The sequence below is a fragment of the Acomys russatus genome, chromosome 19, assembly GCF_903995435.1.
Source record: "Acomys russatus chromosome 19, mAcoRus1.1, whole genome shotgun sequence".
Lineage (NCBI taxonomy): Eukaryota > Metazoa > Chordata > Mammalia > Rodentia > Muridae > Acomys > Acomys russatus.
In genome coordinates, this window is record NC_067155.1 from 49171967 (window position 1) to 49184963 (window position 12997).

Here is a 12997-nt window from a genome sequence, read left to right on the forward strand (position 1 = left end):
CTCATGATTCCAAACTTCGGGGAGAATGAATTTTCTGTGGGGTTTCTATGTATGGAGGTTGTGTATATGAGACCCTGGAAGGAGATGAGCACACGTCTTAGCGACGGGTAGGACGACACCTTCCAGTGACTGAGTTTTGTTAAAAAAAAAAAAAAGCAGGTGCACTATTCTTACAGCCATAGAACAGCTGTCTTCGTGGGAATCCACAGTGTCTATGGCAAGCCTCATGCAGCCTCCTCTTAGTGTTGTAACTTATCGTCTCCTTTCCTCCATTCCTTCTCACTGGTGACTAAAGCTAATCTGTGTGCAGAACTGCACACGTCATCACCGCATCCTCTGATAAGCCAGGGAGGGCAAAACTCACAGAAAAGAGTTCAGGTGACAGTGTGGGTGATGCCATTTCTGTCCCAGTGCTCAAAAAGCACAAGGCTGATATGCACCATTGGCCACTTGGAACTCTAGTAGGTGTTAGATGCTGGATTTAACAACATCTGGAGCCAGCAGTGGTCAAGGTGAAGCCAGACAAACCTCGATGCCAGAGTGCCCTGGAAGGGTTACTTACCTATCTCGTGCCCCAGGCCCCAGGCGCTGACAGGCCACAGAAGTGGTGGTATGCTTCCCTCCATTGCCCATCTCTTGCCTCACATCCCAGTGCCGAGGCTCACTGGTCTGTGCAGTCAGAATGTTCACCCCCTTCTTCACCTTGGCTCTGTGGATGGAGAGAGTGAGATTTGAGTCAGATTTGGGCTTTCAGAGGTGGTGGGTCCCACTCAGCTGCTGCCATCCAAGTGCATGGGGTGGTGACCCTGCTGGGACCACACAAGGAGATAGAAGGGACCCTCCTCCCAAGGTTAGGGGATCATGGAACTTTCTGGAACATCCTAGGGCATTCTCTCAATCACTGAAGAAAAAATTTACATGATTCCAGGCATGTAGAACTACCAAAAAAGTAAAGACGTTATTTATTGGTAATAAGTTTATATGTGGTGTATGCGCACATGAGTGCAGTGCCTATGGAGGCCAGAAGAGGGCATCAGCTCCTCCAGAGCTGGAGTTCTAGGTGCTTGTGAACCACCATGTGGGTGCTGGAAGCTGAATCTGGGTCCTCTACAAGAACAGCCAGTGCTTTAACCACGTAGCTATCTCTCTAGCCCCAAGAATGGAGTTTAAAGAAAGACTAAGAAATAAAAACAAAGAGAATGAAGACATAGGAGGCAATAACTTGGAAAGTGACATGAGAATTTAAGATGTGGATATCAGGGTGGCGGTGGAGAACCTAGGAGGGATTATTTATGAATTAGTTCAAGAAACTTCTAAAAGAGGAGGCATTTTCAGACTAGAAGAGACAGGGAGGCTTATGTACAGTGTATGATAACAAGTCACATGGTCAGTGCATGTTCAGACACGAGGTCATAGAGTGGAGCTATAGAGAAAAGCACTGCCCTGGTTAGCTGTAAGTATCACCTTGACACGGCCTGGAATCATCCGGGAGCCTCATTTGACCTGTGGGCATTGTACTTAGCTGTTGTAGGAGAGCCCAGCCCACTATGGGAAGCACCGTTCCCTACACAGGGGTCCTGAGTTATATAAAAAACGCTAGCTAGGCATGATGCTGTCAGCCCACAGCCAGCATCCTCCGTGGCTCCTGTCACATTCCTTCGTCTGTAAAGTGAGCGCCTTGGTTGGGAGGGGGAATGGGGTGGGGTAATACTGTGAGGAATGGCAAGCTAGCTGGGTTGCCATCAAGTTCCTGCCTTGAGTTCCTTCCAAGGTGGACTGTGACTTGGGATTGTAAGCCGCATAAACCCCTTTTTCCTTCTTCTCCAAAACTTGCTTTTAGTCAGGGTGCTTTGTCACAGATACAGAAGGAAACTAGGACAAGAGTCAAGCAGCAGAGTGGAGTCAGAGCCTACGGCAGCCTCGTGGAAGGCGCCTGGAATAGTCTAAGCGGAAGTGCCTCCACACATTAGCATCTTCAGAACATTTACTCTCTACGTCCATGCTTGGGAAACCACACGGGAGGTGCTCCATCCAGCCAGGGAGGAAGTGATCAGATACAGGGAATAGGTCCAGACTTTAACAGAGAGACAGGCACTCGGTGTAAGCATAGCCTAAGAGACTGTCAGTGACAATGCCATGTGACTTCTCATAGAAATATGAACAAGTGTCTATTCACCCCAGATAGGGTACCCACGACAGACAGGGTACCCATGACAGACAAAGAAAAGATTCCTCTTTAGTGAGTTCACTGGAGTGACTGACAGGAGCACGGGTGACTCAAAGGCAGCTGCTGTCACCCCTCCCCGCTGCCATGGGTTATGGTTTTTGCAAGCTGCACCCCTGGCGCTCCCAGCACACCCTGCAGGCAGCTCCCCTAAACAGTCTCCTCTTCCGCAGATGCTGATGCTGCTTTATACACTCGGGGGCCAGCTTTGTGAATCTTCTATCTTTCCAGCTTCCCAAGCCAGGTTCAGTTTCTCAGCTTCCTCCCCACAAGGAGACATGATTTCAGCCCAGAGGAAGTAACTGACAACAGACAGAAAGTAAGATTTGTAATGCCTGTGGTCTGAATGAGATCTGATCAGTGAGAGAAGAGTTTGGGACTGGGTGACAGCCAAACACACAGGAAATCAAGAAAAACACTAAAACTCAAGGCTGGAGAGATGGCTTGGTAGTTGAGAGCACAGTAGAGGACCCAAGTTCATGTCACAGCACCAACGTGGTAACTCATAACTGCTTGTTACTCTAGCTCAGAGTATCCAACAGGTGTACACACACACCCACACACACAAATGTATTTTTAGTTTTATATTAAGTTGATGTGTTAAGCACACTTACAAGTACAAGAAAATGAGGATGCATTTGACAGACAATAGTTAAAGGCACGCTAGCATGGGGCAGCCCCATCCTTCCTAGCAGAGAAACTGAGTCTTGGGTGTTCATGGCCCTGGCACCTTCTCTCTCTGCTGCTGGGAAGAAAGGCTTCATGCTGTGACTTAGTTGGAAGGGGGCTTTGGTCGCTTTTGGACTTTGCTTAAGATCTCAGATTTCAGAAAAGCTACAGTCATTTTTCTCCATTGGAGTTCACATGCACTGGAGAAGCCTGCTGGTCTGGGTGGTGGGCGGTTCCATATCTGAGCGAGCTGGCGAGCTGGCCACTGAAGTGGGGAAGGTCAAGGGCTGGAAGGGTTTTCTAGGGAACACATATCACTTCCTTTGGTGAGAACAATGGGTGTTTATATCTCTTCCATGGACTGAGCAGGGGAGTCAGCATCTTGGATGCAAGGACTGGACTTTTTTTTTTTTTTTTTTTTGCAAGTGGAGCCAGCACTGAAGATGGTGAGATGAGATACTCACCCTTGGAGATGACCAGCATCGAGGCAAGAAGTGGAAGTGAGGTGGTTGGACAGAGGCTGGCTTTTCCAGCATTGGGGTGTGGACTGGAGCCATGATGGACTGTGATAACCACCTGCATGTGCTTCTCTTACGTCATCTGCCCCCAACATAGAGCGTGTCCTATAAGCCCTGGTTCAAAGGACTGCTGTTGCTGGCCACTGGGGTTCCGAAGTATAATTTGTTATTTCTGATGCTTGTGCTGAGTCCCGTGTTTCTCAGCACAGGGCGGGTGCTGGGATGTCTAAGGACATGATCCAGGTGTGGGCCTCACCTTGATGGTGCTCCCTGCCTCACTGTGGGTACCTGTGCAGGGCTCACACGTCCATCCTGCATGGTCACATCCAGCGATCTCGCTCAGTTCTTGCTGGTTAAAAACAATAGCTTTACCTGTCTTTCATCAATAGGTAATAAGGGGTGAATAAGTGTTCTTAGGGAAAAATCAATGCTCAGTACACATTTTAAACACCGAAAGGCTAATTTTCACTCGAGTTATCTTCCTATGGTCATTTGTAACCTCCCTGTGTGTAATGCTTACTCCAGAAGCTGCCACATCCCGCTGGGATGCATGAACCTTTGTTAGGCATGAGGGTATTTTTGAGTACCACTCCGTCTTGGACCCTGGGGACCTAGATTTTAAACCTCAGAGGGAATATGTCAGAAAGCAAAACCTTATAATCAGGCACTGTTTGGCGTGTACAGTCCACTCCATTAGCATATGTCTGAGTCCTAGGCCTGGATCCTCAGAGTGTGGTTTCATTCATAAAGGGTCTTGTGGTGATGGCAGGAGTCGGGGGCGGGGGGATCAATAATGGCTCAGCTGTTAAAGCTCTTCTCGCTCAAGCATGAAGGCTGGAGTTAGGAGCCACAGAAACCCATGTAAATGCTGCATGGGTGTGCTGGCTAGTCTTATGTCAACTCGACACAAGCGAGAGTCATCTGAAAGGAGAGAACCTCAATTAAGAAAATGCCTCCGTAAGATCCAGCTGTAAGGCATTTAAAAAATTGTGATTCATCGGGGAGGGCCCAGCTCCCAGCCCACTGTAAATGGTTCCATCTCTGGCCTGGTGGTCCTGGGTTCTATAAGAAGAAAACAGGCTGAGCAAGCCATAGGGAGCAAGCCAGTAAGCAGCACCCCTCCGTGGCTTCTGCATCAGCTCCTGCCTCCAGGTTCCTGCTCTGTTTGAGTTCCTGTCCTCATTTCCTTTATGATGAACAGCAATATGGAAGTGTAAACCCAATAAGCCCTTAACCTCCACAACTAGCTTTTGGGTCATGATGTTTCATCACAGAAATAGAAACCCTAACTAAGGTAGTGGGTGTGGCAGCCCTCTTATAATTCCAGCCCGGGAAGGCTGAGACAGGGGATTGCCAGAACAAGCTAGGAAGACAAGCCGTTATTGGCCAGCTCTGGGTTTGACTGAGAGAACTTGCCTTGGTGAATTAGATGGGAGATGGATCAAGTTGATATCAACCTCCAGTTTTCACATGTACACACACACACACACACACACACACACAAATACCCACATAGATATGTCCATACACATATAAAAACATGCATAAACACATGCTCACTATACACACATAAAAAAGGGAGAAAAAACGTTGTGGACATACTGAAGTTAAAATGAAGTCATAAAGGTAGGCCAGACCCAAATACCTGGTGTTCACACAAAGCGGAAGCTGGAGGCAAAGATCACTTCTGGAGAACCCACGTATGTGTGCAGGTAAACATGGCTGCCCCTCAGTAAAAAGAAAGGCCAAGATGATGTCTATATTAGTTACTTTTCTCATCGCTGGGACTAAATGCTCAATGAAATCCACTTAAGGGAAGGGCGGGTTTGGCTCACAGTTCGCGGATGCAGTCCATCATGGCTGAAGGAGCCTGAGGCAGCTGGTCACATTGCCTTGGCAGTCAGGAAGCAGAGAAACCTGACACACAGCTCATGTTCTCCTTTTTATGCAGAGCATGGGGTGGGACCACCCACACCCAGAGTGGGTCTTCCCCCATCAGCTAACCTAGTCTAGAAGTGACCGTACAGGCATGCCCAGAGGTCTGCCCCCTAGGTGAGTCTGGAGCCTCAAGCTGGCATTATTCACTGTCACAGGTTTTGCTTTACGGCCCCAAGGGAGACATCAGCTAATATCTTTGTTTGACTTCCCTCTGTACCAGAAGAGAAGACACCTCCAAGGTGTCAGCGACCCATGCGTGGCACTATGTCATAGCTGTGCCCCCAGAGAACTGGCATAGTTGCCAGTATGTGAGGAAGGAAACAAGCCACCGCTGCAGTCTGGCTCCTGGAAGAAGTAAGGCAACAGTCATTACAAGGCACAGTCTGGTGATGCTCAGCCTGCCAGTCAGAGCTCTCCATCAGCAGTCTGGCTCCAGGTGCTGTCACCTCTTGCTTTCTATGCCTGGTGGCAGCTATAGCTAAGGAGGGAAGGAGAGACTTTTGCAGTCGCACATGCTGCCTGTGAGGGCACAGAGCAGAGGGTATGCCTTCCCGCTGGAGGAAGACGCATGATTATACCCACAGCCAGCCAGTCACTAACGTCACACACACACACACACACACACACACACACACACACACACACACACGGGGGGGGGGGGGGGGGAGCAGGCAGCATGGGAGCATACAAGCCTCCTGGCTCTCTGTAAAGAAAGCCACACGTTCCAGCCTCAATTTTTTTTGGCGCACTACACACTGTCTCTGATTGCATGTACTTGATACTTTTCTTTAGATCAACCATCTCTGTCTGCTATAGGAAAATCATTTCACAAAGGAACCCCGTGTAGTTACATATGAAGTAAGAAAAAAATGTTATGTGAATGCACATCAAAATGAATAAGTGACAGAACAAATAAGAAAAACTTACTCAAAGCCCTTTTAAGTTAATATGCCAGGCTACTAGTGTGCACACACTCTCTGGCAAGCAGCAATATGCAAGTTTTTAAAATGCAGACTTTTGTGAACACAGCATGGTACAGACAATATTTTTCTTCCCATTTTTCTCCCTCTTTCTTTTCCTTTCACCTTCCCTCCCATCCTCCCTCCTCCCTTTCTTTTCCTTTTTAAAAAATTTTTTTAAATTTTTTGTTTTTGTTTTTTGAGACAGAGTTTCTCTGTGTTGCCCTGGCTGTCCTGGACTCACTTTGTAGACCAGGCTAGCCTCGAACTCACAGTGATCCACCTGCCTCTGCCTCCCAAGTGCTGGTATGAAAGGCGTGCACCACCACCGCCCCACTCTCCCTTCTTTTCAAGACAGTGTTTCAGCCTGTGACCCAAGCTGGCCTGGAACTTTCAGCAATCCTCCTGCCTCAGCTTCTCAGGTTCTGGGAGTACAGACACATGCCACCCACCCTCACCACGGCTTGGTGGAAGGCAAACTCACTGAGCACACACATGGCAATACTTTGCTCTCAGCCCAGGGGACTGTTTTTCGGCTTCTCCTACTGGGAGCCCCATGAATATCACCTCCCTACACAACCTGTTGTGTTCTGTCTGCTGCCAAGTGTTCTGGGTGGAGACAGGGTCCATTCCCAGGTCAGGACCCACTCCCTCACTTACCCTGCCTGCTTCTTTGATCTTCGTTAAATTATCTGACGAGATAAATTATTCACTTCTGTCAGGAGCCAAGATGGAGAAAATGAGGGGCCCAAGCCTGGTTCCAAGGCACGAAATGTCCCCTGGTCGTGCCTGCATTCCTTAAAGAAGCTAACGCACGTATGGTGTGCACAGACGTGCATGTGTGCATGTGCAAGCATATACATAAACACGAGCCACTTGTGTCATGTGTACGTACATTTGTATGTGTGCATGTGCACACACACGTGTGCATGGATTATGTGTATCACGTGTGCACCTGTATGTGCATGTGCATGCACGTGTGTGCATATAGCTGTGCACACACACGCATGTGTGTACAAAGCCACTGACTGAAGCCAGGCTCTTTTTCCTGCCCGTGGAATGACTCAGGCCCTGATTTGCTGACCATAGCCAGCTTGGCTGGACATGTGCTCCTCACCATTCAGGTGAAAACAGGAGCAGCCAAAAGCATTTTCTACTAAGCATCTCTCTGTGTCCTGATAAGCTTATCTGATGTTGGCCCCTTTGGGCCATTGCCTGTGGCTTCCTCATATTCACTTCTATCTTGAGTGAACCGTGACTTCCTTATCAGCAGGTCTTTACATCTCTGAGGCAAAGCAGGAGCTGGAGAGCAGCAGGGCTCCTGGGCACTGTTAAGCTCCATTGCTTCTGGTCCTCAGCAGTGGGTTCGCCATCTCCACTGCAGACTCTGGTCTAAGATGCTCATTACCACGCATGATTGCTCGGCTTCCACAGGCTTTACTTCTCAGACTTCCACTCTGCCTCCCCACACGTCGCGCTAGACCGCCTGAAACAGGTACCTACTGGGTGCTAGAGCTTTAGAAACTTGCAAGTTAGATCAAACCTTTGTCCAGCTATAAACCAAATATGCTTAGGGTGGAATAATTAAGAAAAGGGAGCTAGGCCTGGGGGCACAGCATGGAATCTCAGGTACCTGGAGGCTGAGGCAGGAGGGTCATAGGGTGCCTAGGCTACAGAACGAGTTCAAGGCCAGCCTGGACAACTTGGTGAGATTCAGTCTTTACAGTAAACTTGTAAAAGAGATGAAGAGGTGGCTCAGTGGTTAAGAGCATGGACCAATCTTGCAAAGGACCCAAGTTCAATTCCCAGTATCCACATCAGGCAGCTCAGCCCTACCTGAAATTCCAGATCCAAGGGCTCTTTTGCCCTCTTCTGGCCTCTACGGGCATTGCACTCCTGTACCTATCTGTCCCCATGTACATGTAATTAAAAATAATCTTAAAAGATACAAAAAAGGGCTTGGGCTGAAGCTCAACGGTAGTGGATTTGCCTTACATGTGCCAGGCACTAGCTTTTAACCCTAAAACCACACGCAGAAAAGGTAGGAGACACTCAAAACTCAACCACTCACTATTTGATTCCCACTTCCTGAAGTCATTTCTGCTGGCATTCTACATGGAGGCAATGGTACACGATTAAATAGACTCCCTTCCAACTTCTGAAATGGTGGCCTCAATCACACTAGTCCCAGAGCTTATACTCAGCCTTAGCAGAGATGACATGTGGAGACGGTTCTCCAGAGTGTCCCTTGCTGGGCAGTAACCTCCTACCATGGGACCAGCTGACTCGGTCTGCATTAGAGGATACTTTACAAAGTGCTGTGTTCTCAGGGTCCCACGACTACTCTCTGTCAGCACAGGAGCACGGTCTGATCACCCATGCTGAAACTTCTCATTTGCAGCGCCCCCATCCTAACCCCCGGCCTCTGACCTCTGACCCTGTCACTGTCTTTCTTACTTCCATCTTGCATTTCAGAGGCCAACTTCTGAGACTTACTTGGCATCCCATGCCTCCTACATCTGTCCGGTGGAGTGTGGCCACATGAAAGATTAAAGAGCACGCTGGGAAGATTTGTTAGCAAATGCAATTATTTCCCCATTATCATTCCTTCAGAATGAAATCATCTCGCAGAATGAGAACATTCCTGATTATTTCAAAGAGAATATTCACACAATTGGTTTAAACTCATCAAAAAAATCCACGCAGGACTCCCTCAAAGCAAGGCCCTTACACTCTTACATCTCATCTCTCTATTAACGGCGTCCCTTCCGTTCTTCCCAAAACTGATGTATTTTCAATCACCATTAATTCATCTTATAGACTATGAGTCTGTGGGTCTGTTTGCTTGTGGTCCTGAATTATCCCCGGCTTGCTTTGTTTTTATTACACACGTAGAGACCCGCAGCCAAACAGGCGGAGCTCAGGGAATCCTGCAGACAAGGGGGAGGAAGGGTTGTTGGAGCCAGAGGGGTCAAAGACACCATAATGGGAAGAAAAAAAAAAAAAAAAACAAACCACCCTACGGAATCAATCAACCCTATGGGGGCTCAAAGAGATGGAACCGCCAACCAGGGAGCTTGCATGGGGCTGACCTAGGCCCTCCCGCACATATGTAACAGTTGTGTAGCTTGGCCTTCATGTGGGACCCCTACCAGTGAGGGCGGGGGCTGTCTCTGACTCTGTTGCCTGCCTTCGGGACCTTTTCCCCCAGTGTGCTGCTGCTTCTTCTAGTCTCTATAGGGGAAGATGCATCCAGGCTTACTGCAACTTGCTGTGCCAAGGCTGGTTGATATGCATGGGAGGCCTCCCTTTTTCTGACGAGAAAGGGAGGAGTAATGGATCGGAGGGGAGGGGAGATGGGAGGAAGGACCGGAAGGAGTCGAGGAAGGGAAACTGCAGTCTGGATGGGACATAGGTAAATAAATTAATTAACTAAAGTAAAAGAGTTAAAAAAAATAAATATTAAAATAGCATTTTCTTTACTCTTAAGGATCTCATACCTGGTCATATCCACTTCCGTTTTCCCTCTCCACCTCTTTTCATATGCCCCAAAAAGCCCCCTTCTCTACTTCATGCCTTTCCCCCCTTCTCTTTTGATGACCCACTAAGTGCAACTAATCCTGCCCATATGCACATGGGTATGGGGCCACCCACTGGAGCATGGGAGACCTACCAGACACATCCTCAAAGAAGAGGATTCTCCCTCCCCCTGAGCATCACCAGAGGACAGTTGCTCCTCCATAGGGGGTGAGGCCTGGAGGTCATCTCTTACTATGCTGGACCTTTGGACTGACCTTGTGGAGGTCACTGTGGCTGCCGTGACTTCATTAGTGTAACAAACACCCATGCCAGCCAGCAGTGGTTCGTTTCCCTCCCCTCTACCCTCTGGCTCCTACATTCTTTCTGTTTCTCCTTCTAAGATATTCCTTGAGCATATGGGGGTCCCCAGCACCCCATTTAAACTGGGGTTATAGTAAGTAATATGATCAGTTGTGCCCCCTTGCTGGTTAGGCCAGGCTACTTGAGTGTAGGCCATGGATGCCAAGTATAGACTAGATCAGCCTGCATGGGAACACTGCGGTATGAGCTGGGCTGGCTTGGATGGAGGCTGTGTATGCCAGCAGGGGCAGGTGCACAAGCCTCTGGGAGGTGCTGCCTGGGTCCCTGTCTAGACTGGATGGAAAAAGATGTTCAGTTGTGAAGACTAAAAAACATAAGGGCGGTGTAGTACCACATACCCCAAGCAAGATGTGTCTCAGTCCAGCCACAGATACCATGGCTCTTCTTGGTGTCTGTCACATATGGGTCCTCATCCCACTCTGTGGTAAAGGACCAGCCAGGCATCGTTCAGAGCTGAGTTCCAAGGTAGCAGATCCCAGTGGAGTGACTGACCTCTAGGATACCTACCGGGGTGCCACGGATGTGCACTTAGCAGGGTGAGGCTGAGAAGCTGCTAAATATCCCACAATGCACAGGAGAGTCCCATCTCCAGACATATTCTCCTCCTACCCCCACCTCTCTCTCTCTCTCTCTCTCTCTCTTTTGTTTTTTGAGACAGTTTCTCTGTGTAGCCTTGGCTGTCCTGGGCTCACATTGTAGACCAGGCTGGCTTCGAACTCACAGGGATCTACCTGCCTCTGCCTCCCAAGTGCTGGGTTTAAAGGTGTGCACCCCCCGCCCCCGGCATGTCAGCATTCTTGAGGCCTGGCTACAAGGCTGAGTAGGCAGAGCCTGGCCCAGTGAGCAAGCAAGCAAGGGAAACTACTGCACTGTGTAAACCCAAGAATGGATCTTCGCAGGCCACACCACCTTTCATGTACCAGTATCTCGGTACACGGAATGCATACATGTTGCCGCACTGCATGCATACATGTTGAGACAGCTAAGAGTTCTGAAGACCTCACCACCTCTGTTGTACAGCATATCCCAGCACAATGCTAATTTAGTAATGGAAGTATATGCCTCCAGCAAGGTAGCTCACATTCCCAGGCTGGGAGTGTTTCAGGACAGGCAGAGTGAGTGAAGACACAGAATTCCAAAGGCGACACACCCAGGCTTGTTCATCTCTTGATGCTGAGTGCTGGTATTAAAGGTGTGCACCCGCATGCCTGGCCCCTGCTGCCCTGAGTTTTAAGGGTCGCTTGGCAGGATGGAAACGGCCGTGAATCCTGGCCCTGCTATGACTACGAAGAGGTCCCATGGAAGCCAGAGTAAGGATGGCCTCTCTTGTCTCCAGTATCAGCCCATCTTCGGCCATGTGTTTGCCATGTGTTAGATGAGTTTGAATCTTTTAACTTCTCTACCAAACAGACCCATGACTAAGACAACTCCTCTTGAAAACATTGGTTTAAAAAAAAAAAAAATGACCAACGAACTTGGTCAAACCCATGCAGTCACAGAAGCCACAGCAGGATGAGCCCCGAGCCCATCATCAATAGTTAGTCGTCTGCTCATTAACAAGGGTGGGTGATGGTTGACGTTGTCCATCATCTTGGCAGGATCCAGAACCACCCGGGACACACACCTCTGGGTGTGTCTGTGATGGAGTTTATTGAGAAGTTTAACCGAGTAGGTAGACCCACTCGGTAGACCATCCCTTCGGCTAGGGTCTTAGACTGATTAAAAAGGGGGAAATGCACTGAGTACCAGCATCTGTCTCTTTCTGCTTCCTCACTGTGGATGCCATGTGACCAGCTGCCTCACACTCCTGCCACTATGCCTTCCCTGCCATGATGGGCTCTGGGCCTTCCAACTGTGAGACAGACAAACGTCTTCTATCCTAAATTGTTCTTATTGGGTATTTTGTCACCACAGAGACAAAGGTGACGACTATTGGGTGGCTTGAAATTAATGTCTTCGGTCCTGTGCTTTTCCACTATGGTAGAGAACTGCTACCTTGGTGGAAACTACCCTGCTCTCTGGTCAAGAGCCACTGGTGCAAGACTGTATTTATCATAAACACCACAGAAGGCAAAGGGCCCATCTGTCAAGTTCCTAATGGCTCCCTAAGTGCCTTCACACCAGCACCTGCAGCTTCCTTGAGAGACATGATGGCCAGTTACGGAGGAGCCTGGGCAGGAGGAGGAGGGCTCCAGTGCAGCTGGTGCATCAATATTGGATGAGGCTGACCTACTAATTTGCCCCTGAAGGATCCTCAAGGCTCCTGCTTGCACCGTTCTGCACAGCACAGCCATGAAACTTCATAGTAAAACTTCTCAGAAAGGGACAGTGATTGGCAGCTCCCAGGATGGGCAGGCACTGCACTCCACCTCCTTGACACTCGTTGTCACCATTCTTGTCACGCTGAGGTGCGTGACAGGGCACGGTGACCTCCCACTGTTGCTTTCCATGCCTTACCCAGCCCTCTCAGCTCTCAGCTTGTCTCGTATCAGAATGTCCTCTGCAAGCAAGCCGGGAGTACGTGGGCTATGGAGACTTTTTTTTTTTAATCCACTTTAAATGTGGTGTGGGGCTTAAAGGCACGTACCTAGGGGAGCACTTGCTTGGGCTCACGACTAGTCTCTGCCAAGCTCAAACTCTCAACCCTTATTTATTCATTAATTCTCCAATCACCGTGATCTGCTTCGGCACACTCCTGCCTGCCTCTCACCTTTGCAACTCTAGTCATGATAATACAACATGCCAGAGTTGTGCCTCTGAGCTTCACACCGGCTGCTCCCTTCTTCTGA

At 49.0% G+C, this 12997-nt stretch overlaps 1 protein-coding gene across 1 annotated transcript in view; it reads right to left on the reverse strand.

The window, feature by feature from the left end:
* Tmem132c (transmembrane protein 132C) overlaps window positions 1–12997 on the reverse strand; it is a 300746-nt gene that overhangs the window by 100174 nt on the left and 187575 nt on the right. The window contains exon 3 of the mRNA XM_051161419.1: window positions 563–709. Within this exon, the coding sequence (XP_051017376.1) occupies window positions 563–709 (147 nt within the window). The remainder of the gene's footprint in view (window positions 1–562; window positions 710–12997) is intronic.